Raw genomic sequence first — 19,089 nt, 5'->3', positions numbered from 1 at the left:
AGTCAGTCAGAGCATTTATTGGAATACACAAAAAAGTCACTTATACAAGATAAACAAACCATTAATTAACACATTTCCTACGTCTCAGTCTGCAGCTTCTCACTATCTGGTTCAAAAATTCCACCATGTTCTCCACTATAGCTGACTCTTCTGTTGACAGAATATACCTCAATATGTCACAATCATAGCCCTTCTTTAACAAAAATGGGGCTAAATATTTTCTGCAGAGATCCTTATAGAATGGACAATATAAAATCATGTGGAAGAGTGACTCCACCCTACACAGCTCGCAGAAGCAGCACCTCTCGCTGTATGGAATCCCATTGCATCTATACAGCACTGCCAATGGAATGACATTGCACTTAGCAAGGATAAAGGCCCTGCATTCTTGGGGGCATTTTAGCAAGTAAAGCTACCATGCTGGTTGGCCAACTTTGATGGGGATCTGCAGACTCATCGGCGAACAGGTCTTACTCACAACACTCTGCAGTTCCTGTGTTTGTATGTTCAATAATCTACATTTTATCATCATATGCTTCCAATTGGGGCATCAAACCCTATTGCAGTGCCCATCAAATTGGATGATTCTGTGGGGGCAGTTTGTGCTCTTTCTTGTACTTTTCAGATCTCTTCATTAGGCCTTTCTTCTTGCCCTATCTCTTTCTAACCTCAAAGTGACAGCGGTGTTTAGAAATCCTTTGCAGCCTGTGCTGCCACTCTGTCCTTAGCAGCAATCACAGCTTGGGAAAACCCAAGCTGTGACTGCTGGTATGTTTAGCTCTACAAACTCTCTCAGTACAGTATATTGCATTATATTTTATAGATTTGGTGTTTTTATGTGATGGTAAAAATTGATTTCTCTGCTTCTTATTTTTGAAGAGTACAATCTGAATATTAAAACTTTTCTTTTATAATAGAAACTTGGGTCTGATTGACGTGTCTGTTCAACTCATCCAGTTGCTTCAGAAATTAAAAACTGACTTGGAGTCATTATTGACAGGTAAGATGCTAAAAGTTTTTTTGCCTTAAAAGTAACCTTGCAAGTCAGTTACAGTGGTGCCCCACATAGCGAGGTTAATCCGTTCTGGATTAACCTTCGCTATGGGGAAACATCGCTAAACGGAACGGAAAAGCCCATTGGAACGCATTAAACGCATTCCAAATGGGCCCAAAACTCACCGTTCTGCGATGTTTCCCCATCCGGCCGCAGCCATTTTGGGTGTTCCGGTGGCCATTTTGGGTGTTCCGGTGGCCATTTTGGGTGTTCCAGCGGCCATTTTGGATGTTCCGGCGGCCAATTTGGAACCGCCAAACAGCTGTTCCCCCGTCGCAATGCGAAGATCGGTAAGCGAAATGCTTACCGATCGTCGCAAACCGATTTTCGCCCTATTAAAACATCAGTATGTGATCGCATTAGCGATTGCAAAATCCGCATCGCTATGCGGATTCATCGTTAAACGGTGCGCTCGTTATGCGAGGCACCACTGTACTTACAAATAATGTTTATTTGCCTCCTTGTCCAAAATTAGCTAAATTAGTCATAGGATAGATCTAAAAAGTGGTTTGGGAAGAAGAAAACTGTTTACAAAAGCTGCCCAGCTTAGTCACCTAGAGGAAGTTTTTTATTGTAATGGGTAACAGAATCTCCATACTAAGACAAATGTAGTTCTTTGTGGAATCTTTATCGGGAGCTTGCTGTATGTTTCCTGTAAATTGAGGTTATGTTTTCTCCTTTTATAAAAATTATTTGAGTATCAATGTTGTTGGGAATGAAGCCTCTGCAGCAGGGATTCTTAAACTGATCTTGTGAACATTCTGATTTGATGAAAGGGTTTATCTCCCCATCCCACATAAGACAAAAGAAACACATGTTTCTTAAATGTCACTATTCCAAATCAACAGGTAAACTACGATGGGTAAACTAATTTTCTGTTCCTTTTTATCATTTCTTTGCTTCTGATTTATCTGTGCCTCACCCAAAAAGAGTTTACATGTGCTGGCTTGTCTCTTTTTTATAGAACTCTTGAAACTGTGTAACTCCTGATTAATTTGTTCTAAAATTCTACCATCTTTATTGTGATGTTTCTGCACTGTGGTCTATGTAAGTTCATAACTGTTCTTGATTCTGTTACGAAGCCAAAGCAAAGGGAGCGGTTGGTAGCTTGTTACTGTCCTGGCACTGCTGAAATGTGAGGTGCTGTTGCGTTCTCTGTAAATGTTGTGGGTGTGCTTGTTGCTGTTCTCAGCAACTCTGAACCATGAGCTCATGTTTTGGGAGTGTTAGCCAATTTCCAAATTAACACAGTGTGGCTACTGTGTGGCTGTCATATTCTGAATATACTGAATTTTCCAAAGCATACTTCCAGAGGCAGCCCGACATTGCGCCTGTTGGAGTAATCCATCCTAGAGGTTTGCAGGGGCAATTATGGTGAGATGATTTTTCTCAGGAAAAAGCAACACAGATGGAACACCATCCGAGGTGGTCAAAAGATCTCCTCAGTCATGGACACCACTAGCTATCCGTGTCACTTTAATAATAATCTGAGGCTATGAACCCGATCTCCAAGGGGAAGATGGAGCCCCATTTAGAACAAGTCAAACATTACTCACAAATCAGTTGAACCATCTATCAGTTTGGTCTTGATCAAGTTTTAGGTTATTAAACTTTACTAATCTGCTAACTACACCTGCATAGGGCTGTTTCAAATAGCAAGAGATTACTTTATTTAGGCCATAGGATGATAAAATCTCTTTTGAGGCTTTCATCCAGCTCATTACAGTGCTGGCTGCATCTTGGTTCAATAAAAAAGAGAAATACAACTGATTATACCTAATTAAAATTCTAAAAGTTTAAGCTGTCTGGCAAGATGTTTTGGCTCATATTGTGTGTATGTGTTTAGAGATTAAATTCTCTCCCCATAAGAATGATTTGATTGTGTCAACAATTACAGTATTCAGTAACTTGGAGGGTAGGCTTACCATTATTGATAGTGGTATAACAATATTTTAATATTCCCATAACATCTTGCTTGAGTGTTTTTCTGGCTCTTCTGCAGTAACAGGCTGTGTATATAGCAGACTCTGGGAATGCGTGGTCCCACAAATACAGTGGTGCCTCGCATAGCAACGTTAATCAGTGCAGCAAAAATTGCTGCAAAGCAATTTCGTTGCTATGCGATTTTAAAAAGCCCATAGGAATGCATTGAAACCCCTTCAATGTGTTCCTATGGGCTTAAAACTGACCTTTAAGCGAAGATCCTTCATACGGCGGCCATTTTCGCTGCCCAGTAAGTGAGGAATCCGTCCCTAAACACAGCGGGCGGCCATTTTTTTACCTGGCGGCCATTTTGGAACCGCCGATCAGCTGGGGGGAAATCATCGTTTTGCGATAATCGGTAAGTGAAACGGTACCAATCATCGCAAAGCGATTTCCCCCCATTTAAAACATCGCAATGCGATTGCAAAAATGATCACAAAAAGTTCGTCGGTATGCGATTTCGTCGTTAAACGGGGTGCCTGTTAAGCGAGGCACATCTGTATTCTTGGATTACAACTCTCATCATCCTCACCATTAACTATATAGGATGAGCCCTGCCTTAAACCAGAATGGTAAAGATGGCAGTAATGAGAATGCTAACACATCTAAATGTATTCTAGTCATGTTAAATGACATAATTTGGAACTTTTGCTACTCAGAAAGGGGAGAAAGTATATTAAAACTTTTAATGGTACAATTCTATATGTATTTACTCAGAAGTAAACCCATGAATTTCAGTGAAGTTATCCCCAAAAGGGTGCAGTCTGAGCTAATTATCTCAACGATTGTGTTTTTTCTCTCTTGTTCCATCTGGTAACATCTATTTTAAATTTTTATTGTGGTGTTGGTAATGTGGGTAGGAAAGTCCAGACTGTCCCAACAGTTTGGAGGTGCTATTAAAAAACACTGAAGTGGTGCGCCTTGTATGCTTGGCAGATGCCTTTACCACTGTGGCTAACTTATGGAGAGGAGTTTATTTTTAACAATATATTAATGAATAAAGCAGCAGGAAAGGAAATGCCATTCAAAGTGTTGTAACTTAAATAACTACATTCAGTATATAGTGTGATTAAACTGCAATTTGCCTTTCAACCTCTTTGGATAGAGAACATGACATTTTCATATATCATGTGAATAATTGCAGTGCATTCTTGTAATTGCTGCTGCTTTCTTCTTCATTTAGTTGAGAGAGAGAGAGATCCTGCTTCATAAGCTGTTCAAGCTTTATATGGGCAACATTCAGCTGTTTTTTTTAAAAAAGCCTAAATTATACTTTTATATTTTTCTAGAATATGCTGTTTTATACGCTAGTGTCATTTAATAAGACAGTGTCAATGCAATCTTTTGATTTATAATTGCTTGGCAAACGTGTGTTAATGCATATAATAAAATATACAAATACTGTACAGTGGTGCCTCGCTTAGCGACATTAATCAGTTCCAGGAAAAACGTTGCTAAGCGATTTAATAGCTAAGCGATTTTAAAAAGCCCATAGAAACCTTATGCGAAGATCCTCCACAGGGTCGGCCATTAAAGGTGCCTCTAAAGCGAGGCAAAACAGCGGGCGGCCATTTTGTTTTTCCGGCTGCCATTTTGGAACCGCCAATCAGCTGTGCAAAAAGGGTCGCTTCACCATGATCGCTTCCCCACGATCATCGCAAAGTGATTTTTCCCCATAGGGGCCATTGCTAAGCGATCGCTCTGGCGATGGCCAAAATCCCATCGCTAAGCGATTTCATCGCTCAACGGAGCAATCGCTAAGCAAGGCACCACTGTATGCATTGATTGGATTAGAAATATATATAGCCCATTGAATTATTCTGTAAAATTTAGGGCTGGATTACATGTAATCATAAATGCATCTTTACATCAGAGATTTAGAGTTTTTTATAATCAAAATTGTCACAATAGGGAAGGGTAATGATTAGATTAAGTAGAATATAAGGTGGTGTGGAAGGAAAACATAACCTTTCCCTTCACTGTTTCAGTGCTGCATTAAACCTCTCTAAAATTGCTGTTTGATTTTGGAGCAAGTTCTTTCTTGGTGTCAGTTATTTTTATATATATAATCAACCATTGATACAGTGGGGCTTCGACTTACGGATGTCCCTACTTATGAAAATTTTGACTTACAAAAAGCTCTGGCCACATGTCGAAGCAAAATTTTGAGGCCAGAGCTTTTCGTAAGTCGAAATTTTTGTAAGTAGGGACATCCGTAAGCTTCAAGTTACAGACGAAAAAAGGGAGGGAGAAAGGGTGGGAAATTCTTTGCTCCAATGGTTAGGAAAAGGGAAGCTCAGTCTCCTGGGCTTCCACCGCTGCTGTTACTGCCGCTGGAGCACCCTGGCTGGGTTCAGCCTCCTGGGGTTCCCCGCCACCGTGACTGCCGGTGGCGGAGGCCTCCTGGGGTTCCCATCCAATGTCCTCGCCTGTGCTGCTGGAGGCCTCCCGGGCTTCCCCGCTGCTGTAACCATTGCTAGAGGCCTCTCAGGGTTCCCCGCTGCCGTCCTCACTGCCAGAAGCCTCCCAGGGCCACCAGAGGCCTGCTGGGCTTCCCCGCCACCGGCGGAGGCCTCCTGGGCTTCCCCCCCACCGCTGGAAGCCTCCTGGGGTTCCCCGCTGCTGTGACTGCCGCCGCCGCAGGCCTCCCGGGGTTCCCCTCTGTTGTACTCACCGCCGCTGCAGGCCTCCCGGCTTTCCTGCTGCCACCACAGGACTCTTGGGGTTCCCTGCCACCATCCTTGCTGGTTGCCACCAGTGGCCTCCTGGGCTTCCCCGCCACTACTGGAGGCCTCCCAGGGTGCCGCTGCCGCCAGAGGCCTCCTGGATTTCCCCACTGTCACTGGAGGCCTCCCGGGCTTCCCTGCCGCTGTGACTGCCACCTGAGGCCTCCCGGGCTTCGCTGCCACCACCAGGGGCCTCCTGGGGTTCCCCTCTGCCGTTCTCGTCACCGCAGCAGGAGGCCTCCCGGGCTTCCCCACTGCCACCGGAGGCCTCCCGGGCTTCCCCACTGCCGCCAGAGGCCTCCTGGGTTTCCTTGCTGCACTGACCACCGCCGCTGGAGCCCTCCCAGGGTTCCCTGCTGCTGTGACTGCCGCTGGAGGCCTCCTAGCCTTCCCCACCACCGGTGGAGGCCTCCTGAGGTTCCCCTCTGCCATCCTCGCCACCGCTGCCGGAGGCCTCCTGGGTTTCCCCACTGCCACCAGAGGCATGCCAGGGCTCCCTGCTGCCCTGACTGCCACTGCTGGAGGCCTCCCGGGGTTCCCCGCTGCCGTGACCACCGCCCTGGGAGGCCTCCAACAGCTGCGGGGAAGCCTGGGAGGCTTTGGAGGCTTCAGATGGGTAAAGTGCCCGTTTTTCCTTTTTAAAAAGTTGTTCTGGGTGGGTTTTGGAGGGTAGGTTTGGGCTGTGGGGTAATGTTTCTGTGTTGTTTTGTTTTTTGGTGATTTTTATTTTTTTTATTTTTTTATTTTGCAGTCCCAGTGTGGGACTTGCTCCAATGTTTATTTTTGGATTTGTTTGTTTTTTGTTTTTATTTGCAGTCCCAGCATGGGACTTGTTTATTTTCTTTATTTTCTTCTCTCTTTTTGGTATTTTTTTTCTTCAGCCAGAATGGATTAATCGGTTTTCAGTGCATTCCTATGGGAAATTGTGTTTTGACTTATGAAAATTTCGTGTTACTGCCACCGTTCCAATATGAATTAATTTTGTAAGTCGAGGCACCACTGTAGTTGAATTCTTTTCTCCTCTTTCTCCTCCTGCTGGTATTTTAATCCTTGCTTTTTTTAAAATTGGTGTTTCCTACTTGTTTATTACTTGTCCTACAGTGAAGATGACCACAATACCACTTTGCATAGGTTTTTTTAGCTACATAAAAAGGAGCAGCACCTACTTCATAAGCTACAAGGCCATCAGGTCCAGCTGCCTGCTCAGTGCAGGAATACAATCAAAACATATCTGCCAGGTGATTATCTACGTTTTTCTTGAATGCCTCCGGTGTTGGAGCAGTCACCAACTTCCGAGGTAACTGGTTTCACTGTCGAACTGCTCTAACAGTTGTGGAGTCCACTCAGGTCATGAATATTAATATGCTATCTGAATAGACCAGTGGGAGTGCTGGAGCGGCGAAGTCCCAAGATATAAGAGACTCAGCAGCTGAAAGACACGTAGCGTGAGCTCTTAGTTTGGTGAAACAAGCAGGAGCCACGTGGGAATCATGACAACAGTTAGGATGCTTTTCCTGATATTCAACTGAAATCTGGCTTCCTTCAACTTGAGCTCATTGTTGTGTGTCCTACACTCTGGAATGATTGAGAACAGATCCTGCCCTCCTCTATATGACAGCCTTTCAAATATTTGAAAAGTGCTATCATATCACCCTTCATGGATTGCTGCCTTGTCGTGGCGAAGGGGCTTCAGTAACTCAGAGAAGCTATGGGCTATGCCGGGCAGGGACACCCAAGACGGACAGGACATAGTGGAGAGTTCCGACTAAACGCAATCCACCTGGAGTAGGAAATGGCAAGCCACTCCAGTATCTTTGCCAAGAACACCCCATGATCAGAAACAAAAGGCTAAAAGATATGACGCTGGAAGATGGGCCCCTCAGGTCGGAAGGCGTCCAACATGCTACTGAGGAAGAGTGGAGGACAAGTACAAGTAGCTCCAGAGCTAATGAAGTGGTTGGGCCAAAGCCGAAAGGACGCTCAGCTGTGGACGTGCCTGGAAGTGAAAGGAAAGTCCAATGCTGTAAAGAAAAATACTGCATAGGAACCTGGAATGTAAGATCTATGAACTTTGGGAAGCTGGAGGTGGTCAAACAGGAGATGGCAAGAACAAACATCGACATCCTGGGCATCAGTGAACTAAAATGGACAGGAATGGGCGAATTCAGCTCAGATGATTATCATATCTACTACTGTGGGCAAGAATCCCGTAGAAGGAATGGAGTAGCCCTCATAGTCAACAAAAGAGTGGGAAAAGCTGTAATGGGATACAATCTCAAAAATGATAGAATGATGTCAATACGAATCCAAGGCAGACCATTCAACATCACAATAATCCAAGTTTATGCACCAACCAGCATTGCTGAGGAGACTGAAATTGAACAATTCTATGAAGATTTACAACACCTTCTAGAACTGACACCAAAGAAAGATGTTCCTCTCATTCTAGGGGACTGGAATGCTAAAGTAGGGAGCCAAGAGATAAAAGGAACAACAGGGAAGTTTGGCCTTGGAGTTCAGAACGAAGCAGGACAAAGGCTAATAGAGTTTTGTCAAGAGAATAAGCTGGTCATCACAAACACTCTTTTCCAACAACACAAGAGGTGACTCTATACATGGAAATCACCAGATGGGCAATATCGAAATCAGATTGATTATATTCTCTGCAGCCAAAGATGGAGAAGCTCTATACAGTCAGCAAAAACAAGACCTGGAGCTGACTGCGGTTCTGATCATCAGCTTCTCATAGCAAAATTCAAGCTTAGACTGAAGAGAGTAGGAAAAACCACTGGGCCACTCAGGTATAATCTAAACCAAATCCCTTATGAATACACAGTGGAAGTAAAGAACAGATTTAAGGAACTAGATTTGGTGGACAGAGTGCCTGAAGAACTTTGGATAGAGGCTCGTAACATTGTCCAGGAGGCAGCAACGAAAACCATCCCAAAGAAAAGGAAATGCAAGAAAGCAAAGTGGCTGTCCAACGAGGCCTTAGAAATAGCAGAGAGGAGAAGGGAAACAAAATGCAAGGGAGATAGGGAAAGTTACAGAAAATTGAATGCAGACTTCCAAAGAAGAGCAAGGAGAGACAAGAGGGCCTTCTTAAATGAACAATGCAAAGAAATAGAGGAAGATAACAGAAAAGGAAAGACCAGAGAGCTGTTCAGGAAAATTGGAGATATTAGAGGAACATTTTGCGCAAAGATGAACATGATAAAAGACAAAAATGGGAGGGACCTCACAGAAGCAGAAGACGTCAAGAAGAGGTGGCAAGAATACACAGAGGAATTATATCAGAAAGATTTGGATATCCCGGACAACCCAGACAATGTAGTTGCTGACCTTGAGCCAGACATCCTGGAGAGTGAAGTCAAGTGGGCCTTAGAAAGCCTGGCTAACAACAAGGCCGGTGGAGGTGATGGCATCCCAGTTGAACTATTTAAAATCTTGAAAGATGATGCTGTTAAGGTGCTACATTCAATATGCCAGCAAGTTTGGAAAACCCAACAGTGGCCAGAGGATTGGAAAAGATCAGTCTACATCCCAATCCCAAAGAAAGGCAGTGCCAAAGAATGCTCCAACTACCGAACAATTGCACTCATTTCGCATGCTAGCAAGGTTATGCTCAAAATCCTGCAAGGTAGGCTTCAGCAGTATGTGGACCGAGAACTCCCAGAAGTACAAGCTGGATTCCGAAGAGGCAGAGGAACTCGAGACCAAATTGCTAACTTGCGCTGGATTATGGAGAAAGCCAGAGAGTTCCAGAAAAATATCTACTTCTGCTTCATTGACTATGCGAAAGGCTTTGACTGTGTGGACCACAACAAACTATGGCAAGTTCTTAAAGAAATGGGAGTGCCTGACCACTTTATCTGTCTCCTGAGAAACCTATATGTGGGACAGGAAGCAACAGTTAGAACTGGTCATGGAACAACTGAGTGGTTCAAAATTGGGAAAGGAGTACGGCAAGGCTGTATATTGTCCCCCAGCTTATTTAACTTATATGCAGAATACATCATGCGGAAGGCTGGACTGGAAGAAACCCAAGCCGGAATTAAGATTGCCGGAAGAAATATCAACAACCTCCGATATGCAGATGATACCACTCTGATGGCAGAAAGTGAGGAGGAATTAAAGAACCTTGTAATGAGAGTGAAAGAGGAGAGTGCAAAAAATGGTCTGAAACTCAACATCAAAAAAACTAAGATCATGGCCACTGGTCCCATCACCTCCTGGGAAATAGAAGGGGAAGATATGGAGGCAGTGTCAAATTTTATCTTCCTGGGCTCCATGATCACTGCAGATGGAGACAGCAGCCCTGAAATTAAAAGACGCCTTCTTCTTGGGAGGAAAGCGATGACAAATCTTGACAGCATCTTGAAAAGCAGAGACATCACCTTGCCAACAAAAGTCCGAATAGTCAAAGCTATGGTTTTCCCTGTCGTGATGTATGGAAGTGAGAGCTGGACCATAAAGAAAGCAGACCGCCGAAGAATTGATGCCTTTGAATTGTGGTGCTGGAGGAGGCTCTTGAGAATCCCCTGGACTGCAAAGAGAACAAACCTATCAATTCTAAAGGAAATCAACCCTGAGTGCTCACTGGAAGGACAGATCCTGAAGCTGAGGCTCCAGTACTTTGGCCATCTCATGAGAAGAAAAGAGTCCTTGGAAAAAACCTTGATGTTAGGAAGGTGTGATGGCAAGAGGAGAAGGGGACGACCGAGGATGAGATGGCTGGACAGTGTCTGCGAAGCAACCAACATGAACCTGACACAACTCCGGGAGGCAGTAGAAGACAGGAGGGCCTGGCGTGCTCTGGTCCATGGGGTCACGAAGAGTCGGACACGACTAAACGACTAAACACACACACACATCATATCACCCCTCAGTCTTCTTTTCTTAAGGCTAAACATGCCCAATTCATTCAGCCTTTCCTCATAAGGCTTGGTTTCCAGCCCCCTGATCATCCTTATTTCTGTCCTCTGAACTTGTTCCAATTTGTTAGCATCCTTCTTGAAGTGTGGTGTCCAGAACTGGACACAGTCCTCAAGGTGAGGACTAACCAGTGCTGAATAGAGGGGGATTAGCACCACATGGGATTTGATAACTACTATTAATGCAGCCTAAAATAGCATTAGCCTTTTTCGTGGCCACATCACACTGTTGGCTCATATTTAGCTTGTGATCTATGACAATTCCAAGATCCTTCTTGCTCATAGTTTTGCTGAGCCAGGTATCTCCCATCTTGTAACTGTGCAGTTGGTTTCTTTTTCTGAGGTGCAGTACTTTACACTTATCCCTGTTGAATTTCATTCTGTTGTTTTCGGCCCAGTGCTCCTTCCTATCAAGGTCATTTTGAATTTTGTTTCTGTCTTCTAGCACATAGCTATTCTGCCCAATTTTGTATCATCCACAAATCTGACAAGCATTCCCTGCACTACCTCATCCAAGTCATTAATAAAAATATTGAAGAACACCGGGCCCAGGACTGAGCCTTGGGGTACCCCACTTGTTACCTCCTCATAGTTAGAGAAGGGCCCATTAATCATCACCCTTTGAGTACGATCATGTAGCCATTTGTGAAAACGCCTGTCACTTGATCTATCCAGCCCACACCTAGTTAGCTTGCTAATCAGGATATCATGGAGCACTTTGTCGAAATCTTTGCTGAAGTCAAGATATACTACGTCTACAGCATTCCCTCTGTCTATCAGGGAAGTTATCTGATCAAAAAACTAGATAATAAATAATAAATGTTTATTACGGTCATTGACCAGCAAAAGTAAGATACATTTTTTAAATTAGGAGACATAAAAACAATATAAAAGCATTAAAAACACTAAAAACATCAAAGCACTAAAAGCATCTATATACATATATACATCTTACTAGATATCTCCTACCTCCCTATCATAGGCCTTATCTATGGGCTATTACAGCTTGCATAGAATGGCATATTTGTTATTTTAAAGCTCATATAGCCCGTGTGATCATTAATTGGTGTACACCAATTTACAGATTCTATAGCTGCGCTTTAGGTGGAACCTTTCCTTCACGGATTTTTATTGCAGCAGCACAGAATTTGGCAACTTTTGTCAGCATATCTGAATTAAGCCCAATATATCTGCCAGGGCATCGCCCTGTCAGCAAAAGATGCGTGTAGTGTGCTTCTGATCGTCCAGGAAATGCCCTTATGTAAGGGTCAACATGGACTTCTCGAATGTCAGAGTAAAAAGCACAGTGAAGTAACACATGGGAAATAGATTCAATCTCACCAGAGTTACAGGGGCATAAACGCTGAGTAAGTAGAGATATTTTGCCAGTTTGGGTGGAAGCAGTGTGCTGTCAAGTATAAACCTATTTCTGATAGTACCAAGGTCCTGCTGCCTTTCTGTCTCAATAATACGCTGCCTAAGATTACTCTTGGCCTTAACGTATCCCATTTGTTGGATACTTTCTACCGAATAACCATATCTGTTGATTTTATGGTATATTGCTCTCTTCCAAGGTGACTGATAATTATCCTGTAATACCAGTGAGGTCAGTCCAATTGGCTGAAAGGTTAGTTTTAGCCAAAAGTTAAAAATAGCCAGCCAAGCTCTGGCTTCAACCTTCAGGTAGCCCACTTCAAGCCTGAGGGCTGCATTGGACACCCCTCTTGGTACTTGTAATATAGCTCTCACAAATCTAGATTGAACTACTTCTAGCTGGATAAACGAAGTATAGGGGCCCAATTGTGCTCCATAGAAAAGCTGACTAAGGGATTTGGCCTGAAACAATCTTAGTGCAGCTGGAATGTACTGACCTTCCTTTGAATAGAAGAATTTTAGTATAGCAAGGCTAGATTTTTGTGCTGCTTGTACCACATTGTTAACATGGGCCTTGTGGTTTCCTTTATATTGGAGAACAACGCCCAAATATTTATAAGCCTTAATTTGTTCTATCTCATGCTCATCTATTAACCACATAGATCCTGGGCCTTTGAGCAAACACTAAAACTTTGATCTTCGAGTAATTTATCTGTAGCATTTCCTCTTTACAGTATTGTGCAAGAGCGTGTAAAGCTCTCTTTAGTCCTATTGGTGTCTGTGAAATTAGGACTGCATCATCTGCGTATAACAGAAGTGATATATGTCTGTTGGCTAGTTTGGGGGGATGGAACTCTGGACGGCTGAGTGCCGTTACCATCGAGTTGATATAGAAATTAAATAACATCGGAGCTAATATACACCCTTGCTTCACATCATTATACGTTGGAACTTTATCAGACAAGTGTCCTTCCTTGTTGCATCTAATTCTGAGTGTTGTATTTTCATGCAGCTTATACATAAGCAGCAGAAGACGTCGATCTATTGTAGAGGACTCTAACTTACTTGTGAAATTAAATCAAATGCTGATCTAAGATAAATAAAAGTGGCAAATAGGGACCCTTGGGGCTTCTTAGTGTACTTATCCACTAGGAGCCTTAGAATAAGGACATGATCCTGTGTAGATCTACCAGATCTAAATCCAGCTTGTTCATCTGCCAAAACACTCTCAGAGTCCATCCAATCTATCAATTTCCATAAATGTCTGGCATAAAGCTTACTAATTATGGGTTGTAAACTGATTGGCCTATAATTAGCTGGATTGTCTTTTTTACCTTTTTTATAAATGGGGACAATAATGGCTGTGCCCCATTCCGATGGCATGTGGGCGTTTTGGTCTATATAAGTGAAAAGGTTTGCCAGAATTGGGGCCCACCATTCACAGTTGTTCTTAATAAGTTCGGGAGGAATACCATCACAGCCAGGGGCCTTACCAGTTTTCAGTTGGTTCACAAGGTCTTTTATTTCAGAGACTGATACAGAGTGCCATTCTGGTAGATTTATATATAAGTGACTCACATGAAATGAGGGATTGTCTCTTTTGGCATAAAGCTCATGGAAGTGGGCTTCCCACACTCGAGCATTAATATAAGAGTTCATCCTATCTGAAGGATTATCGGTAGTCAATGTTACGGATTCCCAAAATGATTTCATATCTTTCCCCCTGACTGCTTTGATAAGTTTTTCCCATTGTATCTGTTGAGCTCTCCTTTTTTTCTCTTTAATTAATTTCTTATAGCCTTTCTTAAGTTGCTGCAGTTCCTCCACTTCCATTGATGATGGGTTTTTGTTTTTATTTTGTTTAAATTTTGAAATTACCAGTTTTTTGCATCTACACACTCCTTATCAAACCAGTTATAGGACCTGCGCTTGTTAGTATGGGTTTTTGTTGCGCTATTTGTACCAGCTAAGTCTACTAATTTATTTATTAGTGTTTCATACAGCGCAATTATATTGCTACTTTGGCCCGCTTTGAGAAAGGTGAAATGGATCTCAGAGAACTGATTGTTATTAAGTAGATTAGTAAAATAAATTGCAGTCTTTCCTGACCATTTGATCCTGGAGTTGGTTAGTATCATCTCAGGATTCACGGGCAAGTCCTTCTCAATATGAGTGTGATGTTCTTGTACCTTCAGGGACAATTTTAATGGCAGGTGATCACTATCAATCCTACTGTGAATCACCAAATTGATGACAGTATTCAGTATATTACAGCTGACAATCATATACCGTATTTTTTGCTCCATAAGACGCTCCGGATCTTAAGACGCACATAATTTTTAGAGGGGTTAAACAGGGAAAATATATTCTGAACCAAATAGTGTAATAAAATATTTAATACACTATAACAGAATAACATTTGAACCATGTAAAGTGAACAGCAGTCAACAGTGGCATTAAGAACCATTACCACTGTCATTAACAAATGGAGAGACTTAAAGCTTTGTGTACTCATGTACCATAAATTTAATTCAAGTACATATAGACCATTATCAGCCAGTGATAAGACCTATACCACGCTACCTATATTTTACATTTCCTTTCATCCACCTCCTCCCCATGCTCATAGAAATGACAGATGAGATTGTTGTGCAACTCTGCCCATCTACAGCTCAATCCTATATTAAATTAGAAATGGTTTGTCTGATTGGGCACTGCATTGAGAGGTCCCTTTTAGTTGTGTGGAGGATAAATAGTGGAATTAAACTATTTAACAGCTGGTTTTCCTTATTTACTTTAGGTTATGCAAAAGAACAGCAACACAAAGCTTAACCTGATCCCATTCACCAGCAGTAGCACATGCTCAGCATAAGACCAGCCAAAAAAACTGAATACAAACTATAGTAACTGAAATCAGGAAGCAGGTACTGTAATCCAGTTAGAAGTCACGAGGCACAGTTAGTTTCCTTGCTGCAACACCCTTTGGAAATACATTCTCTATTAGATGCCCAGAACTAGTTGAAAAGTTTGCCAGTTGAATCCAAATTTCCCATAGAAATACATTGAAAAAGGTCAGAAACTTTAAAAAACCTAAAAGAAATTCACTTACCAAGTACTGTAGACTGAGCCTGGCTCTTCACCGTGCCTTGGTAGACCCCAGAACAGCCAAAAAAGAGCCCCAAACAGCTAAATGCCAGCAGGCAGCCTGCAGACGGCAGCCATTTTGTGCTCTTCTCCGTTCCTGCCCTTTCCCCACCTAACAGCTGATCAGCGGCTTCCCAGGCAAGCAGGTTTCAACTCAAAGGGAGCACCTTTTAATCCAAACAGGGTTTAACTCAAAACAAGAAGCTTTTAAAGAAAAACAAGCAGCCCTCTAACTGCTTGGACTAGCAAGGAAGCAGACAAGCAGCCTCTTCACTAACTGAAAGTTTCGATTTCCCCTGCTTTCCCCGCCTTCCCCACATATTAGGTATGCTAATATATGTGCACTGGAGGATTGTGAGAGGAACATCTAGCCCCTGATGGGGGTCCTGTGGGGCACCCCAAAACACTGAGGAGCTCTCCTGGCCTCTTTCAGCACTGGGGCTGGGCAACCCTGTTCTGATCAGGAGGTGCAGCCAGGCGGTCACCATGCCTTTTGAGGGCAGGGCACACAAAGGGCCAGGAGGCTTAGGGGCCATTCAAACTCAGACCTGGCAGGGAAGATACCATTCTTGTAAGAGTGGTTTTCCCAGGGTAAGGCTCATCTATTGCACTTCACATGAGCTGACCCCTGTGATTTTCCCAAATGTGGGAAAATCAACTGCCTAAATGGGGGACTGTGTTTCTGGTTCCCCCTGGTTTTTATAGAATCACTCCTTCCCCTTTGGTCCTTGGCTATTTGCATTGCTTGCTGCCACAGGCCTGTTTGCCTTGCTGGTTTTTCAGTTGAGCTGCAAGGAGCAGATCTTGGAAAGCCAGCAGTGCAGAATGCTGAGGTCTGAACAGCAAGCAGTCTCTGCTGCCAGTTCAGAGGCCTCCTGGCATGGCAGTGGGAGGCTTTTGGGTGGTGGTGGCTGAACCCTAGGTTATTGCATTCACTCCATAAGACGCATGTACTTTCCCTCCCACCTTTTTGGAGAGAAAAAGTGCGTCTTATGGAGCGAAAAATACGGTAATCTATGGTACTCATCCTTCCTCCCGACCAGAAAGAGAATTCCCCTGGTGTGTCACCTGAAGTTCTTCCATTTAGTATGTGTAGGTCAAGCCGATAAACTACGTAGTTGTGCCAAATTAAGGCCTGCAAAATTACTGATGGTATCTTTAAAGAGGCGCCTAGTGACTATGGGAAAGTGTAATCCATCAGGGGGCATAAATTATAAGCAGCATAAAGAGCCAAGTCATTTGTACCCAATCTGGCATTAAAATCACCCCCAATTATCATTTGGTCATCGTTAGTTAGTAAAAGGTTTTGAATATAGAATTCAAGATCTTGGTAAATCTGTTCGATCTGGGCATTCCGTCTCTGGGGTGGTAAATATACATTGATGAGCACTGTGATTAAATTTGACCTTCACTGCTGCAGCATATTGATTAAGGGAGGGGAGTTTGGTCATTATAATATTGAGCTTAGTTGAAACCAATATAAGAAGGCCGCCCTTGGCTCTGCCCCTCTTTTCACTGGGAGTGGCACTTATTTGGTGGGCAGAGTAACCATTAACTTCAATTTCCCCTAGTGCCCAAGTCTCTTGCAACAGTAAGATATCGAACTTAGAAAGATACTTGATGAAGGAATTGTCATTGCTCTTTGCATTCCATCCTGCTATATTCCATGACAGAACAGAGATGGTGTCATTTATAGTTTTCTGGCAGTCCATAAGATCGGGAGATAGGGGAGGATCCTGGGTGTTAAGATTAAAAGGTGTAGCCATGTTGGTTGTTCCAGAGTGATGCATGTCTGCAGATTGAATTGTGCTGTGTTGCGGTAGAGTGGGTTGAGATGCAGTTTTCAGGGGGCTAAGTTGAGTAGTCGTGTCCTTCTCCAGGGTGGCTAATGTTCGAAGTTCAGAATCAAATGATTCTTGTGAACTAGCACCTTGCATGAGATGTCCTTTGTTGTTTTCAGAATTGGGATATCCTGATGAGGTACCATCTGTTGCTTAGGATCTTGCTTAGGTTTTTGTATCAAGCTGTTATCATTTCTTGTTGTTGAATATTGGTTGGAGGGTGCAGCTTTGGCTTGTAAGCCCGAGTCATCCGTCATTAGGAAATTTCTCAGTGATATGGTCTTGTTACATACTGAAGCAACTCTAGCTTTGACTTCCTCCCATTTATTGCTAAGGTCAATCAAGGGAGCTTGAGTTTCTTCTCTATTACAAAACGAAGACCCGTGATCAGATAAGGGGGAGATCGTTAAGTTCTTTGCCTGTACCCTTATTGATTTCCCAGCATTGGAATCAGATCTACAGTTGAAGTCTTCCCTGGTTACTCTTTGAGGATTGCTCTCAGGGATCATAGAAGTAGGTCTGCTCCGTAGAGGAGGCAAAGTCATTGGTTCAGAGAAAACTCTTGTGGGAGTAATTTGAAATTTGCCCAGATAAGTTCTCATTTTTAGGAGAATGAGAGGGATCACAGCATGTTCAAAGGTGAGACAAACTCTTTTATGACCATACTTGTGCGGGAGCCATCGAATATTCTTGAGGTCTATCTTCCGTGCTTCTATATTTAACAGTTGACTCAAGAAGTTCATCACTGATCTGTGTACAGTATCTCCCATCTCTTTCTGTTGATGTTAATTGGAGCAATTTGTAATATCACCTGAGTGCTCTGAAAGATCTTTGAGGACTTTGTCTCCCTTTTCATTTGGGAAGCCAATTGTTTTGAAGTTGGTTGTTGTATGCCATCTTTACTGCTAAATCTGCCATCCGCCCTTTCTTTGAATTCCTGGTTGGTGTATTATCCTTTGATTGAAGAAGGGTCTCAGTAAGTTTCCCCAGGGCACTTTCAACTGAGTTCATTTGATTGCAGACCCGTTGTAAGTTTTCAAAGATGGCTATTCCTGTTTGAGCTGTTAAGAGACATTGTTCAGCTAGAAAGTTAGGATGGTTACTTTCAGAGGAGAACTGTACTTTTTGGGGGGTAATGGGAGTACAAGGTGTAGAAATTGCAGATAAGTCACAAGCACCCGGTGGGGACGAGAGTATTTCATCTCGCAGCAAAGCAAATCTGTTGTTAGTGAGAATGCTGGAAGCTATAGGTAATGTAGCAAGGTTACTCACAGGACAGTTGGCTGTTACAAACTCATCAATCTTCAGTTGTTTCACCGCCCTTGCAAGTGGCTGCTCCGGGCTGGATCTGCTTCGTTTACCCCCCATATAGCTCAGCCTTCTCTTTTCAACAACTAGCTACCAAAAATCCAACTCAGAGCTACAAGTGTAGCAGTAACTCCTTGCTGCAATTAATCTTGAACGGAAGAGTGGGAGCAACAAGGCCAGAGATAAGAGCGTCCTGTTAACGTAGCAGCAGCTTCAAGGTTTTTAAATAAATACCTTAAACTCCCAACCAGGAAGAGCTTGACTTCTGAGGCAGATTTGGATGTGTCCCGAAAAGAGTCACTTGAGCAGCTGACTACTTTGTAAATATTAAAAATAAAGGTTAAAAAAGATTAAAAAGGGAGCAGAGCTAGATACGAATGCTGTGCCTCCCTCCAAAAAACTAGATCAAATTAGTTTGATCTTCTTTTCGAAGATAGGGACAACATTAGCTCTCATCCAATCCTCTGACACCTCACCCATTTTCCATGCCAGTTCTTCAGCCAATTCCTTCAGTACTCTTGGATCCAGTTCATTCAGCCCTGGAGATTTGAACTTGTTCAAGGCGGTAAGGTATTCCTTGACTATTTGTTAATCAGTCTCCAGCTGCAATACTGGCCCCCCACACTTGCACCTCCAATTTGTTTGGACGTTCATAATCTGTCTTATGGGAAAAGACTGAACTAAAATAGGAATTGAACTCCTCCGCCTTTTCTTTGTCTTCTGTT

The 19,089-nt window shown here is 43.1% G+C and overlaps 1 protein-coding gene and 1 pseudogene across 1 annotated transcript in view; both read left to right on the top strand.

The window, feature by feature from the left end:
- The window catches only part of ATXN10 (ataxin 10), a 116,340-nt gene that overhangs the window by 14,129 nt on the left and 83,122 nt on the right, over nucleotides 1-19,089 (top strand). The window contains exon 3 of the mRNA XM_073000893.2: nucleotides 918-1,000. Coding sequence (XP_072856994.2) covers nucleotides 918-1,000 — 83 coding nt within the window. The remainder of the gene's footprint in view (nucleotides 1-917; nucleotides 1,001-19,089) is intronic.
- Nucleotides 15,756-15,909, top strand: LOC144583367 (U1 spliceosomal RNA; annotated as a pseudogene).

The sequence above is a fragment of the Pogona vitticeps genome, chromosome 5, assembly GCF_051106095.1.
Source record: "Pogona vitticeps strain Pit_001003342236 chromosome 5, PviZW2.1, whole genome shotgun sequence".
Taxonomy (NCBI): Eukaryota; Metazoa; Chordata; class Lepidosauria; order Squamata; family Agamidae; genus Pogona; species Pogona vitticeps.
Note: the sequence above shows the minus strand (reverse complement) of the source record. Positions and strands in the feature narration are given on the sequence as shown.